The following is a 15,495-nucleotide window of genomic DNA, read 5'->3' as shown; positions in this document are numbered from 1 at the left end:
TCACACCGGGGGCTGGTAAAAAAGTTTTAAAATTTGGTTCCACAAAACATCGACATCTGCTGGACGTAAGCGCAAGGTCTTACACCTTACACAAACGCTCACACCCCACACACACGTGACCAATGTTTGGGATTCACACACCCTCCAACCAGACACAAATCCATCCTCCTCACACCCCCCCACGCACACATGCCAATTGTACTTACTTCACACACCCTCCCAAAACACACAAAAACCCACAAAATTCCAGCATGCTACACCAGGAGGCCACTCACATGCCACATGTTTGCTATTCCCACACCCTACGAACTCACACAAAAACACCCTCCTCACACCCCCCACACCCATGACTTTTCTACTTACTGCCCACACCCTCAGAATGCACGTAAAATGACAGAATAGTTCGGGCTGCTCCAGTGGGGGGGGGGGGGGGGCAACACCGCTCCGTGACACATCGCATACACTACGGCCGTCGGCTGCCAGCAATCAAAATGGCGCCGACGGCTCTGTCCCTTACTAGGACACTCGGGAACGCCAATGGCGGCAGTAGCCCATGTGACATTGTAAGGGCGAGGGCCCTTCGATGCCATTTTCTGGACTGGCAACCGGCGCACCTTCGCCCTTACTATCTGAGCGAGACGACCGCTCCCATTGCTCCACCCCACTGACAGAGTAAGTCCTAACAGCCGTCGGAGACAGTTTCAGTGCTGGCTGCCAAGGGCCCGGCGCTAATACTTCCATGCCGGAATGAACGCCCGCTCCACCGACTACCATTTTTGACAGGTATCGGCGGGCCTGCAGGGGGAGGGGCATGGGGATGTTTTTGCATCCATGTTCGGGGGGGGGGGGGGCAGGGGGCGGTTATCCCCATTCTCTTTTCTTTCTTTTCCATTTAACCTGGCTCTGCCACTGCAACGCGTGGCCGGGTACAGCTAGTTGATAAACATATTACAAAGCAATGGTCCCAGAACAGATCCCAAGGGCACGCCACTATTCACCTTTCTCCACTGGGAAAATTTACCATTTAACCTTACTTTCTGTTTTTTATCTTGTGATCAGTTGGCAGTCCACAATAGGACACTGCCCCCTATCCCATGACTTTTTAATTTCCTAAAAGTCAAAAAAACAGTAGCAAATTTGTGAGGCAAGAGTTCCCTTAGCTTAAATCCATGTTGATTTTGTCCTATTAAGCTATGCCTATCTGTATGTTCAGCTGTTTTGTTCTTTATAATAGTTTCTACCATTTTGCCTGCACAGATGTCAGACTCACTGGTCTGTAGTTTCCTGGATCACCCCTTGATCCCTTTTTAAAAATTGGCATTACATTGGCCCTCCAATCTTCAGGTACCATAGATGATGTTACCGGTAGTTTACAAATTTCCAATAGCAGGTCCACAATTTTTTTTCTCAATTCTTTCAGCACTCTGGGATGTATACCATCTGGTTCAGATGATTTGCTACTCTTTAGTTTGTCATTTTGCCCTAGTATATCTTCCAGGTTCACTGAGATTTGTTTCAGTACTTTTGAATCATTCCCTTTGAATATCTTTTCTGGCAAAGGTATGTCTCTTACATCTTAATCAGTGAATACCAAAGCAAAGAATTTATTTAGTTTCTCTGCTGTGTTCCCCAGTTCCTAACAAATCTAAAACTCTTTTCTCTGCACCATTGTTTCAGTTACACATTGAGACTCTGGAGCTTACACTGCCTCTGGGGTCCTGCATATGGCAGCTAGGGGTGTGCATTCGGTCCCTACGTATTGGCAATCCGCAACGGATGTTGCCATATTCATTGTATTCGTGGGGAAGCAAAACGTATCGCGATTCCCCACGAATACACAAATCTTTACCGAATTATTCGGCCGCCTAAATAAATCAATTTAAACAAACCCCCCACCCTCCTGACCCCCCCCCAAGACTTACCAAAACTCCCTGGTGGTCCAGCGGGGGGTCCGGGAGCCATCCCCTGCACTTTCACACCCTCTTGCCGGTTTCATCATGGCACCGATAGCCTTTGACCTACAGTGTCACAGGGACTACCGGTGCCATTGGTCAGCCCCTGTCACATGGCCATTGGCGCCAACTTGTGCTCCTATCATGTGACAGGGGCTGACCAATGGCACCGGTAGCTCCTGTGACATAGTATGGGCAAAGGCGATCGGCGCCATTTTGAGTACTGCCATCCGACGGCCGGAGTGCAGGAGGTCGCTCCCGGACCCCCGCTGGACTTTTGGCAAGTCTTGTGGGGGTCAGGAGGCCCCCCCAAGCTGGTCAAAAGTCCTTGGGGGTCCAATGAGGGTCCTGGAGCGATCTCCTGCACTCGGGCCATCGGCTGCCAGTAATCAAAATTGCGCCGATAGCCTTTGCCCATACTATGTCACAGGGGCTACCGGTGCCATTGGTCAGCCCCTGTCACATGGTAGGAGCACAAGATGGCGTCGATGGCCATGTGACAGGGGCTGACCAATGGCACCGGTAGTCCCTGTGACATTGTAGGTCAAAGGCTATCAGCGCCATAATGAAACCGGCACCAAGGGTGTGAGAGTGCAGGGGATGGCTCCCGGACCCCTCGCTGGACCACCAGGGAGTTTTGGTAAGTCTTGGGGGGGGGGGGGTCAGGAGGGTGGGGGGTTGTAGTTAATTTTAATTTTAGTTGGGACACGAATAGAAATCGCCGTATTAACACATCCGCGCACCATACGGCCGAATGCAACGTATGGCGTCCCTCTGCACATCCCTAATGACAGCATTGACCTTGCTGTGGGGAACACCACATTTGAATTGCATGACTGTGACAGTCACAGGCAAAATATGTCATTGTGCTGAGTGTTGGCAGTACAAAGTTTGGTCTTATCTGTGCTTGATTATTGTAATGCTATTTATGTTGGCCTTCTTAAATAGCAGCTCTCAAGGTACTTCAAATAATCCAGAAAAACTACTGCAAGAATGATTGTGGGAATTGGTCAGAGAGAGCACATCTCTCCAATCTTGTCTCAACTCCACTGGCTACTGGTAGACTGTAGAGGAAAGTAAATGTTCGTTTGTTCAAAATCTTAAATCTCCAAAAGTTCTTCACCGATTGCTTTGACATTTTGACACAATGTTACATTCGATTTCGCGCGAATATATATACCTATATTATATAGATATGTCACACCTGTGACAGGTAAAACAGTGCCATCTGTTGGACGTTAAAGCAACACACGCTATCTACAATATAAATGGGCTCTGACTGACGGACCGCAAATGTGCAGTAGAGAGCAGCTCTACCGCACGTGTGCGGACCATAGAGCTTGGCGCTACGTACTGGGTGTCACAGAGGGGAGGAGAAAAGGACAGATGAGTCTCCGCTCCGAGAAACGGCTCAGCCCGTTCCTCTGCTGCTGGGAAAGGGGGGAGGGAGTAGGGACTGCCTGACAGTTACACACAGGAGGAGGAAAGGGTAAAAGTCGCCGAGCCAGTCCGTCCACCACCGGGGAAGGGGGGGAGGGAGTTGGGACGGCCAGAGCAGAGTTAATGCGCATTGTGAAATTAAACCAGACTGAGCCATGGCAATGCATGGCCGGGTACAGCTAGTAAATAAATAAAATACAAAACACTAATTTTGCATAAAATGGAAAGGCTCTTGGATATGGTCAAACAGTAAGCAATAGCAGAAAGAAATAGCTGAGAAAAATGTCAGAATTTGGATCCCTTGAGATTTTTATATGTTATCTCTGAAGCAGAGATTCCAGATCCAGCCTTTAGTCTTGATTTCCAGTCCTAGGGAATAAGGACAAATTGTATGTGGTGACTTTTGGTTGCACAGTCTGACGCAGTGTTCTCTTGATAGAGAAGCAGAGTTCTGATTACATATGGCATGGCATCTGTATTTTTTGCAAGCTGCAGAGTGTATCTTACTAGAAAATAAGGCTATGGTCAAAGCTTCTGGATTCCTGTGGTGGATTTTTCAAGATTGTGTGGCAATTAGGTGGAAAATTTGCATAATTTTGCATAAGGATTCATACCTCTGATTATACAAAATAGTCAACTTTTTATTGAAAACCGTTCATGTTGTTTTAAACTATATACAAATAAAACATGTACTAAGTACAAAAAATCAGCAATTTATCAAGTTAACATGTTACAACCCGTTAACTATGAAATGTCATTTTTATTTTGAATTGAAATAGTGCAGCCATTCTTTTTATATTTTCTTGACAAACTCCTTTTCTTTCTGAATATATGGAAAACGTCCTGGATATCAGCAGTTTCTCATGCTGTTAATTACACAGAAATATATGTGTGCATATATTGGGCACATGACAGCAGACACAAAAAGGGTTTGAATTAACAAAAGTTTAAAACTTGTCAGCAGTAATATCAGTTATCAAGGCTTCTGTAAATTGAAATTCTAATGCCCACTGTGTCAGCTGTGATACATCAGTAGTTGCAGACCTCCAAAAACACATCCAGGTCTGTGTAAAAGGTGTATGATTGACCACGTATGCAAATGCAAGAAGCTTTGTATATATATGAAATTCTTCTAAATGGGCACTGCTTCATCCAGGAATTATATCAAAATCATCTTTGGTTTAGTTTAAGAGATCTTTGAGAGAGAAAACATTCTGAATGCTTTCTCTGTCCAACTTCACCCCTCCCATCCTGTTCCCTTTAGGACAGGAGGAGTGGGGATGGGGGACAATAGTAGAAAAGGAGCTGGATTAGGAAGCAGCCTGTCCCTTCTTTCATCTACCATAGCCTCAGTCTTACCCCTCCCCCACTCCTGTTCCCTGCAGGGGAGGGGCTGGAGCAGAAGCAGAGAGAGCTGAGACTGAAGGCAGGTAGGCACCCTGTAGCTTTCTTCAAAAGGTTGATTGAAGAAGTTGGAAAGCTTTTTAGGTATGTTGATTCTGTGGCAAGTCATCAGTTATTTGGCAACAAGCTAATTGTATGGTTTCTCTCATTGCCACACAATTGTGGGAGACTAGGGGCCTGGCTATGGACATTGTTAGTACCTTGTATGCATCTGCTTGTGTGCAAAATATTCTTTTCCTAATGAGCAATTTCTTTATTCTCACAAAAACCTCAATTTTTACTTTTTATCTCTGAAAAAAGTCACATTTTTGTACTATTGTTGCCCAAGGCCATGTCTTTGTTCTTGTGCAGCATAGGTGAACTCTTTTCAGAAATTACTTCAAATCATCTGTGAGCTGTTTTTTATTTATTTGACTTATATTTCACTTTTCAGCCACTTCAAAGTGAATTCGACAGGCTTGTGTCTATTTATGCTAACAGGCCTTGCTTTCTTTCTTTCTTTCTTTCTTTCTTTCTTTCTTTCTTTATTTATTTATTTATTTTTTATTTTTATATACCGATGTTCCTGTAAAGAATACATATCGCACCGGTTTACAAGGAACTGAACAGTCGCCTCCAGGGCGGAAATACATTAAAACAGTCGCCTCAAGGCAGAATACATTAACACAAGTATACAGGAAAACTATTAAAGAGAACTTTCATAAACTCAATTAAATGTAATTGGGAACCATAAATCAGGAACATATGTACAGAGGTAGGTATATCGTCTGTCGCTTCACCAGATTTTAGCTCTCAGGGAAAGCTTGAGTGAATAGCCAAGTCTTTAGCTTCTTTTTGAATGTCGGAAGGCATGGTTCTTGGCGGAGGTCCGGTGGGAGCAGGTTCCAAAGATGGGGACCTGCAGTGGACAGAGCTCGTTTCCTCAATGAGGTTTTTGTTGGCTGGGTGTGAAGCTTGTTCTGGTATGCACTTCTGATTGGTCTATTGGAGATGTGTTGCTGTAGTTGGAAGGATAGGTTGAGGGGGGAGATGTTGTGAAGAGCCTTGTGAATCATCATGAGGGATTTAAATTGTATCCTAAATTTTATAGGCAGCCAGTGAAGATTTTGGAGGATAGGGGTGATGTGATCCCATTTTTTGGTGTTAGTGAGAATTCTGGCTGTCGCGTTCTGGACCATCTGAAGTGGTTTGATGGTGTTGGCTGGCAGGCCCAGGAGGAGTGAGTTGCAATAGTCCAGTTTAGGGAGGATGATAGATTGTAGTACCAAGCGGAAGTCTCGGAAGTGTAGAAGAGGTTTTAATTTTTTTAAGACTTGCAATTTGAAGAAGCAGTCTTTGGTAGTATTGTTTATGAACTTGGTGAAGTTGGGTTGGTTGTCCAGAAGTACACCAAGATCTCTTACTTGTGGCGTGTGGTCGATTGATGTGAAGGAGAGTTGGGTGGAACTAGTTGGGTTGAATAGAGAGCACTTGTCTGGAGCTATTATGAGGATTTCAGTTTTGCTAGTATTTAGCACGAAGTTGAGGCTTGTTAGCATGTTTTTGATTGCCGAAAGGCAGCTGTTCCAGTAAGACCACGTTTTGTGGAGGGATTCCATTATCGGGATGAGGATCTGAATGTCATCCGCGTATAGGAAGTGTGTTAGCTTGAGGTTAGATAGTAGATGGCAGAGTGGAAGGAGATAAATATTGAATAGTGTAGGTAAAAGGGATGATCCTTGAGGTACCCCCAGCTTTGATCTGATAGGGAGTGATTCTTTGTTGTTAATCCTAACCTTGTATTGCCTGTTTTCAAGGAAAGATTTGAACCAGTTGAGCGCTGAACCTGTTATACCAATATCTCCTAGACGCTGAATGAGGCAGGAATGGTTCACAGTGTCGAACGCTGAGGAGAGGTCCAGTAAGACGAGAAGGAAAGGTTGACCATTTTCCAGGTTGATGAGGATGTTATCAGAAAGCGAGGCTAGTAGAGATTCAGTGTTCAGTGACTTTCGAAATCCGAATTGATTGGAGGTTAGAATGTCATTCTCTTCTAGGAATTCGGATAGTTGTCTGTTTACTACCTTCTCCATGATTTTTGCAATCATTGGGAGGTTGGCAATTGGTCTGAAGTTAGCTGGGTCAGTGGGTGGAAGGTTAGAATTTGGCTGGTATTAATGCTTTAAAACCAGAAGGTGAGAACTAAGATGAGTTGATGTGAAGACAGAGGTAGTAGGAAGTGGGGAAGAGAAAATGTGTGGGGAAGTGGGGAAGAGAAAATGTGTGGCACAATTGTAGGGTTGGCATAGATTATGTGAGAATGAGGAAAGTTAGAAAATAAAGGTGATCATAGCTCAAGGGAGGGAATCTCACCCTTTGCACAACAGTAGCTTCTTTTACATTCAGTCAAGCCAGACCATCACTCATGGGTTGTGTACGCCTACCAGCAGATGGAGACAGATTTACAGGCTCACTGATGTTATTCCTCATATAGCCTTGTGCTGATGCTAGTCTGCCAGTATTTCTCTGACTTCAGGCAAGTGGTGGACATGCTGACTGCATGCTATGGCACTTTGTTCTTACAGCCTAAGCTGAGCTTAGAGAGGGGGCTCCTGATTTGACAGACTAGTTCTCCCTCCCTCGGTTGAGCATGGGGGGTGGGGAGGAGGCTAGTAGCTTGTCTTCTGAATACCAGAGGGTTTAAAAAAACAAAAAACCTCTGTGGCTTACTAAAGTCAGGCTTCCAGAAGGCTAAAGTGCCTTGGGCTCATATTGCGGTAGATTTTCAAAGGGGTATGCGTGTAAGATACGTGCGTACCACCCGAAAACCTACCCCCAACCCCCCCCCCCCCCTGCGCGTGCCAAGCAAGCCCCAGGACGCGCGTAAGTCCCGGGGCTTGCAAAAAGGGGCGGTCGGGGGCATGGCCAGGGGGTGCGGTTAGGGATCGGAGGTGTGTCTGGGAGCGTGTGGGAGGTCCGGGGGTGTAGCCGAGTGCCCCGACACAGCGGCCTGCGGAAGTTACTAATTCTCCGATAAAGGTAGGGGGGGGGATCTAGATAGGGCCGGGGGGGTGGGTTAGGTAAGGGAAGGGAAGGTGCGGGGGGGGGGGGGGGGGGGGGGGGGGTAGAAAAAAGTTCCCTCCGAGGCGGCTCCGATTTCGGAGCCGCCTCGGAGGGAACGGGCAGCGCACGCAGGGCCCCTTGCGCGCGCGCCGACCCCGGATTTTATAAGATACGCGCGGCTACGTGCGTATCTTATAAAATCCAGTGTACTTTTTCAGGGCAGTGAAGATGTAAGTTTTCTCATTACCAGTTCTTTCGCAATCAGAAGAACACAAAATAGGGTATTATGAGGGCCGTTGCCTCCAGATCCGTTCATTGAGGCCTTGGGGGTCCTCCCGCTGGTACCGGAGATAGGCGAAAATTTCTCTGTTTTATCACGGATGGGCCCAACTCACGGACCAGTAGGTCCTCCAGGTCGTGCATGAGGATTATGCCCCGGACTAAGGCATCACATTTCCAACACTTTTATGGTTTCTCCATAACTTTCTCCCAGAAAGGTCACTGGGTTAGACACTCTTCACAGGCTGGTAGTCTTAAAGGCAGAGGTGCCAGTACTGGAAGGCCAGATGGGTTTAGGCCGTTACTCCATTTACTTTGTGGTTCACAAGAAGGAATGTTCCTTTTTTGGACCTCAGGGACATAAACGGATTTTTGAAAGTTTCCCATTTCAGAATGGAGACCTATGATCGGTTATCATTTATTTATTTATTTATTTATTTATTTAAAATCTTTTCTATACCATCGCTAAGTTATATACCATCGCAACGGTTTACATGTAGGCACATATTTAATGTAAGTAAAAGTGTACTATAGTACATTCTAACAGGTGCCGTCAAAGGTTCGGTTACAATATATCATTAGACAAAATAATTTTTAGAGAAGTGGGTCATGACCGAGTGTACTGAAAGTACTTTTACGGGTAAATTTATTATACATAGTGTTATCAATATGCTAGGTGTGATGTGGGGTTCATAGACTACTCTACTGTATTGTCATAAGTACTGTGTGTCGGTGTTTATCTGCTTATTCCTCAATAATTTCTATTCTCCCGTCTCCTTGTAAAATGCCTGTTTAAAAAGCCATGTTTTTAAACTTTTCTTAAATGCCTTGAGATCACTTTGTAATCTGATCTCTGGAGGCATTGTGTTCCAAATTGTGGGTCCTGCTAATGATAAGGCCCTTTCCCTCACTTGGGGTTAGTCTTGCTGTTTTAACTGAAGGGATGGTTAGGAGTGCTTTATTTGCTGATCGAAGATTTCTGTGTGGGACGTGTACCCGTAATGCTGTGTTTAGCCAGTCTGATTTCTCATCATGAATTAGTTTATGGATGGTACATAGGGTTTTGTATTTAATTCTGTGTTCAATTGGTAACCAATGTAGTTCCGGTCCAATGAGTTTCTCACTTCATTGGACCAGATGGAGGCATATATCCATATTCCTATTCAAGAGGAACAACTCGGTATCTCTGGTGCTTGATTATCATTTCCAGTTTCAAGCTCTATCATTCAGCCTGGCAACAGTGCTACAAACTTTCTCCAAGGTGATGATAGTAGTAGTATTGGCTTTGCAGAGAGAAGGGATCCTGGTACATCCATACCTCGATTGGTTGATCCGCACAAAATCCTTCAAAGAATTTGTCGGCCACTCGAGAATGGTTCAGTTATTGCAGTAGCTCGATTGGGTAATCAACTTAGCCAAGAGCAATTTACAACCATCGCAGAACCTGGTTTACCTGGGAGCTCAATTTGATACTTGGGTGGATTGAGTTTACCTTCTGGAACAGCAGATTCTGAAACTAGAAGAGCAGGTCAGGGGATTGCGGGCAGTACCTACACTCTCAGTATAGTTTAACTCCAAACCCCGGAGTCCATGTTGGCGACTTTGGACTTGGTTCCTTGGGCAAGGTCACACATGCATCCTATGCAGATAGCCTTGCTTTCTCACTGGAATCCATATTATCAGGATAATGTAGTGCCATTGCCTGCTCAGGAGGAAGTAGTAAAGAGTCTTATGTGGTGGCTGTGTCGCATGCACCTTTCAAAGGGGTTGATTTGATGTCTCTCGTTTTTGATGCTAGTGACCAGGTTGGGGCGCTCAATGTTAGGAACCTAAGGAACAAGGCCAATGGACCAATATTGAAAAAGGTTGTTCCATCAGTCGGTTAGAAGCTTTGGGTGATTCATTTGGTGTTGCTCTGTTTTGCACCCAGGCTGTATGGCATAGCAGTAAGAGTTATGTTGGTACAACACCACAGTGGTGGTGCACATCAACCATCAAGTGGGGACACGGCGTCAGCAGGTCACTCTTGAAGTGGAATTGCTTCTGCCTTGGGCGGAGAAGAATCTCCAGGCTTTGTCGGCCTCCCACATTGTGGGATAGGCAATGTGCAGGCTGACTATTTCAGTTGTCATATGTTGGATCCAGGGAGTGGTATCTCTCATACAAAGCCTTCACCCTCTTCAGGAAATGCTGAAGTTGGCCGTTCATGGATTTGATGGTGATGGAAAGGAATGATAAAGTACATAGGTTCTTTAGTTGCATGAGAGATGTGAATCCTCTGGTATCTGTGTGTTGGTTTAGGTGTGGCCAGAAACCAAGACATTATATGTCTTTCCCCCTTGGCCCATGATAGGCAGGGTGATGAGAAGATTGTGGAGCATCCAGGTCTAGTACCAGATGCTCCGGATTGGCCTTGGTGACCATAGTATTTAGCATGCCTCTTGTGTGACATTCTTCTGCAATTTCCGTCTCTAAGGGATCTTCCTGCCAAGGGTCCCATAGTGCTTGAGGATCCAAGTCCATTCTGTCTTACAGTCTGGCCCTTGAGAGGGCTTGTATGGTGAAGAAGGGCTACTCTCCAGCTGTTGTAGCCATGCTCTTGAAGGCCAAGAAGTTTTCCACTTCCTTGGCTTATATACATGTATGGTGTGTAATTGAAAATTGGTGTACTGATGGTTGTGGTATTCCAGGCAGGGCTTCATTGTTGCAGATTCTGGATTTTCTACAGGAAGGTCTGTCTAAGGGTTTAGCCCTTAATATGTTGAAGATGCATGTAGCACTGATCTCATGTTACAGAGGTAGGCTGTGGGGCATATGCTATGATCGGACTCTGATGTCTCTCAGTTTTGCAAGGAATTAAACACAATTGGCTGTTGCTGCAAATTTCGGTCCCCTTGTGGGATCTGAATTTGGTACTGTCGTTTTTGGTGGGATCTTAGTTCTGCTAAAGGGGATATTTCTTCACTTGCTAACCTTGAAGACTGTGTTTCTGGTAGCTGTTTGCTCCACATATAGGGTGTCTGAGTTACAGGCATTTTCTTGTAGAGAGCTTTTTCTCTTGAGCTTTTAGGGATAGGGTGCAGCTTTGTATGGTACCCTCCTTTCTGCCGAAGGTGGTGTTGAGTTTTAATATGAATCTGGACTCTAATAAGTCTAGAGGACGTGTATAAAGAGGAGGCAGCAAAACACTGCACGGAGCGGCAGTAGCCATAGAGGCATTCACGGAGCGGGATGCCAGTGGTTGGTGTTCCACCTTCACGGAGCGGAAGAATGGAGGGCTGCCATCTCCAAAAAAAACAAAAAACAAAACAGGGGTGGGTAAGATTATGTAAAATTAACGGTGAGGTCATAGGCTATAGGTATTGCCAATTATTAGGCTTGTTCAATATTTGATGATAGTAATGTGGCTCTCGCGGAAATGGGGCTACTACCTGGAGATAATACCCTTGTTCAGTGTACATACACAAGGTTGATGAGACTCCATCATAGCTCTGGACTTCAATGGCAAGAGGTAATGTGGAAGAAAAATTAAATTAAAAAAAAAAAAATTGTATTCACAGGGAAGCGAGGTGTAGCTGGGCCGAAACTTTACTTTCAATGCATGACCAGTGTAGCTCTCTGCTTCGGCGAGGGAGAGAGTCTGATACTTCTCTTTCAACGCATGGCTCTCTGCTTCAACGGCAGGGGGAGTATGGAAGGGAGGATCTGAGTGTGGACGGCAACCAACGGAGTCTGGATCGTATAGTCTGGGTGGTCAGGGGCAGGGGTGTGGCCTGCTTGTTGCAGCGGTTGCTACCCCTAATTGAGCTGGATGTTGACTTGGATGCAGATCCGGCGATGCTCTCTACATTGGTGGTTGGGTGGAGGGGAAATAGGGCTGGAGGGTACTGGAAGCCAATAGTAACAGGTGGGAGAGAGAAAAAGGAAGAAAAAAAAAAAAAAAGGATAAAGTGCGTAGCTTGCTGGGCAGACTGGATGGGCCGTTTGGTCTTCTTCTGCCGTCATTTCTATGTTTCTATGTCTTGCCAACCTTGGTTAAGTATCGGGATGTGGAGGAATATGCATTATTGAATCCTTTGGACGTGCAGCACCATTGTTTACGGTTATCTCCAATTTACTAATAGTATTCAGAAGTCTGATTGTCTTTTTGTGCTGGTTAGTGGGGTGCACAAAGGTGAGGCAGCTTCAAAGGTTACAATGAAGTGCTGGATTAAGGAAGTGATCACAGCGATGATGTGGCAGCAGGGGTGCCCTTGCTGAAACAGATAAGAGCACACTCAGTGAGTGTGCAGGCTACATCTTGGGTAGAGCTTTAGCTTGTGTCTCCACTAGAGATCTGTAAATTGGTGACCTAGTCCTTGCTAAATACTTTTGCAAAGCATTATTGATTATATATATGGGTCAGGGAGGAAGCCTCCTTTATGGCAGCAGTTTTTCATGGGGCTTGAGCAGCTTCCCACCCACAAAGGGAATAGCTTTAGTACATCCCATGCATGATGGCCTGGCTTGACTGAATGTAGACAAAGGTGAAATTATTACTTACCTGATGATTTCCTTTCCTCTAAAGAAATCAAGCCAGGCCATACTCCCTTCTGACGCTGCATTATTCAAACTCTATTAGACAATTTTTCATTCCCTATGGTTTGCTTGGAACATGCCCCTGTGTCCAGGGTTTGGGGTAGTTGGTTCTTCTCTACTTTTTTGAACCTTTGGCTTCATGGCCTTCTGAAAATTAAAAAAAAAAAAAAAAAAAAAAAAAAAGAAAGAAATATAGGTAAACGATTTAAAGGTTTGAGATTCCAGTATATTTTATCTGGTTATTTTAAGCTGTCTACAGTTTAGCTTTTGCAGAAATACTGGCAGGCTGGTGTCAGTACAAGGCTATATAAGAAGTGACGTCAGTGAGCCTGTAAAATCTCTTGTCTCCATCTGCTGGTAGGCATACACAACCCATGCGTGTTGGCCTGACTACTCAAGAGGAAACGAAATTATCAGGTAAGTGGTAATTTCACCATCTATGTGAGGAATGGGAGAAGCTGACGGTACATACATCACACTGGGCTCTGCAGAGAGCTACCAGTCCATGGCTCTCCACTGAGGACATTTGATGGAAATTGGTTTTATATTTCCCATTTCCTAACATTTTGTGCAGCAGAAGTGCTTTCAAAGTAGTTTGTTTTCCCTTGAATCACTATTTTTAATTTCTTGAGTTTCCTCTTTTAAGTTCGTCTCCATTAAGTTTTTACTATACTGTTTACCACACATGGCATGTCAGTGAAAATTTCCTCCTTTTTTTTGTCTTTTAATTACCTTTTAGTACTTCTAAGAGCACTATTTGCCTCAAGCTGCCAGCTACACATTTCAAGTTTCTAATTCCTTTCTGGTTGATTTTTTGGGGAAGGGGTGCTGAAGAATTTCATATTCTGACAAATTGGTTTAGAAGAACACAGTCCTTGTTTATTTACATTTTTGTGCAGGTTCCTTGGAGCTTGCCGATGTTTCCTCAGAGTTGCCGGGTTTGAAGTGGATGCCGGGAGTGACGCAGTGGAAGGTAGAAAGAGTTCTGTGGTGGTTTTATTTACATGTATCATTCGTTTCCTCACAAGCGTGCTTAAGGAGCATAACAATCTCTGTGCAGCTCAGGAACTTATTAACTATGCATTTATTTGTGGGGAGAAATCTGGATTCATCATATGAAACCAATCAGTGCTTGAATGCCACAATTTGTTCCCTTAAACTCAGTGTTCCTTCATAAAGCAAAACATTTCAAGATAGATTTAACAAAAAAAAACAAAAAACGAGGAGAAAGTGCATCTCACAGTCCTTCTGTAACATGTGTTCAATTCTTCCAGTATGACAAGCTTTTTTTTTATTTATTTATTTATTTATTTATTTATTTACTTTTTTACTAGCTTGAGTTCAGCTAACCGCCCTGTGGTTTTTATTGCTGGTTTCGGAGGGATGTTGATGGTTGGGCATCCAGACATGGGCAGTGACTGTCAAGATTATGTGCTCTGCAGGCCTCTGCAGCAGTCGACTCCTCTCCCTCTGGCCTCCATCACTCTACTTTTCTGTGTCTTTTCTTCTTCCTCAGCCAAGAGATTAGTTTGCAGCCACTGTTTTGAGGTAGAATATGATTTTTGAGGCAGAGGGTGGGCATTGTCAACTTCAGGAAGTATGTACTGATAAGGTTTTTTTGCTCAGCACTGCAGTGTGTTCTTTCCTGTGTCCCCTACTCTAGCACCTGAGCAATTGTTTTTTCCTCTTTCCCCTTTTCGGCCATGCAAAGCTCCTGTTTAACTTCTTTATAGAAGTATAATGCCCTAAATAAGGAACCACTAAACCAGTCTCCCACCTCAGAAATTCAAAACAAATTTTAGAGGGAGGTGGAGGGGTAACGTGGCAAATACTAAGTGTAAATGCATTAGTTAGCAATATTTAAATCAACTGTCCTGTTTAAAGAAAAAATTATTCTTTGAAAATATTTGTTCTTAAATGTTTGTAGATGTTCTTTACAAGAATTGATAGAGAATACCGATTTCCATCTAAGTCCATTCCAATTTATCAATACTGATTTCCATCCAAGTCCTTTTTCAGCTTATGAGCATAACTTTGAGTTATGCGACAATAATTATATGCATATATGTCTCCTGAATCATAAGCAGCAAGATGGCATCCATTCCTGGATTTGAGTCTACATAAGCATCTATTATTGCTGTGCAGCACATAAATTGACCAGCAAAGGAAAGTTATTCATCTAAGTTGAAAAATCACATGGATGAATTAGCAAGGATTTGTGTGTACATGTACACATGCACACACACACATATATATATTCAATTTCTCAAGCACACACTGCTGTTTCCTTTTACATGTACAAAAACACTCCCTTTCTGACATCCAATAGAGAATGCTCTATTTCAAACACATATTTACACAAACAAATTCAAACTACCTCTCAAATGCATGTACAAAAAGCCTCAATTTCTCACACACAGAAACATGCTCCCACCTACACACAAACAGCAGCAAGAGGGGGGCCTTCCAGTCCTCTGCATAGAGTGTCACATGTATGATTTTTTACCTGCTGGTGAAAAATGATACATGTGCATCTGATGCCAAGAGCTCCTGTCTCTCAGAGAACAAGTTCGATTTATGGAAGCTAGAGTGGCAGACCTGGAGGAGCTGAGGCAGACAGAGAGGTATATAGATGAGACCTTCAAGGACATCGTAACCAAGTCCCAATCCAGTCTGGCAGTCCTGGGTGCTGCCTTGGAGGAGTAAAGTCTCATGATCTGAGAGCATCAACCTGGTGCAGCAGGAAATGATCCTGTATGAAGGACCTGTTCTCAAGGTGGTGCATTGTCCTCTTGCACTG

At 44.4% G+C, this 15,495-nt stretch overlaps 1 protein-coding gene across 2 annotated transcripts in view; it reads left to right on the top strand.

Moving 5' to 3' along the window:
- The window catches only part of NSUN2 (NOP2/Sun RNA methyltransferase 2), a 257,469-nt gene that overhangs the window by 148,203 nt on the left and 93,771 nt on the right, over positions 1–15,495 (top strand). For both annotated transcript variants that reach the window (XM_029590002.1, XM_029590001.1), the window contains exon 10: positions 13,595–13,668. In XM_029590002.1, the coding sequence (XP_029445862.1) occupies positions 13,595–13,668 (74 nt within the window). The remainder of the gene's footprint in view (positions 1–13,594; positions 13,669–15,495) is intronic.

This window comes from Rhinatrema bivittatum, chromosome 2 (genome assembly GCF_901001135.1).
Source record: "Rhinatrema bivittatum chromosome 2, aRhiBiv1.1, whole genome shotgun sequence".
Lineage (NCBI taxonomy): Eukaryota > Metazoa > Chordata > Amphibia > Gymnophiona > Rhinatrematidae > Rhinatrema > Rhinatrema bivittatum.
This window is presented reverse-complemented; position numbering and strand designations above follow the sequence as displayed.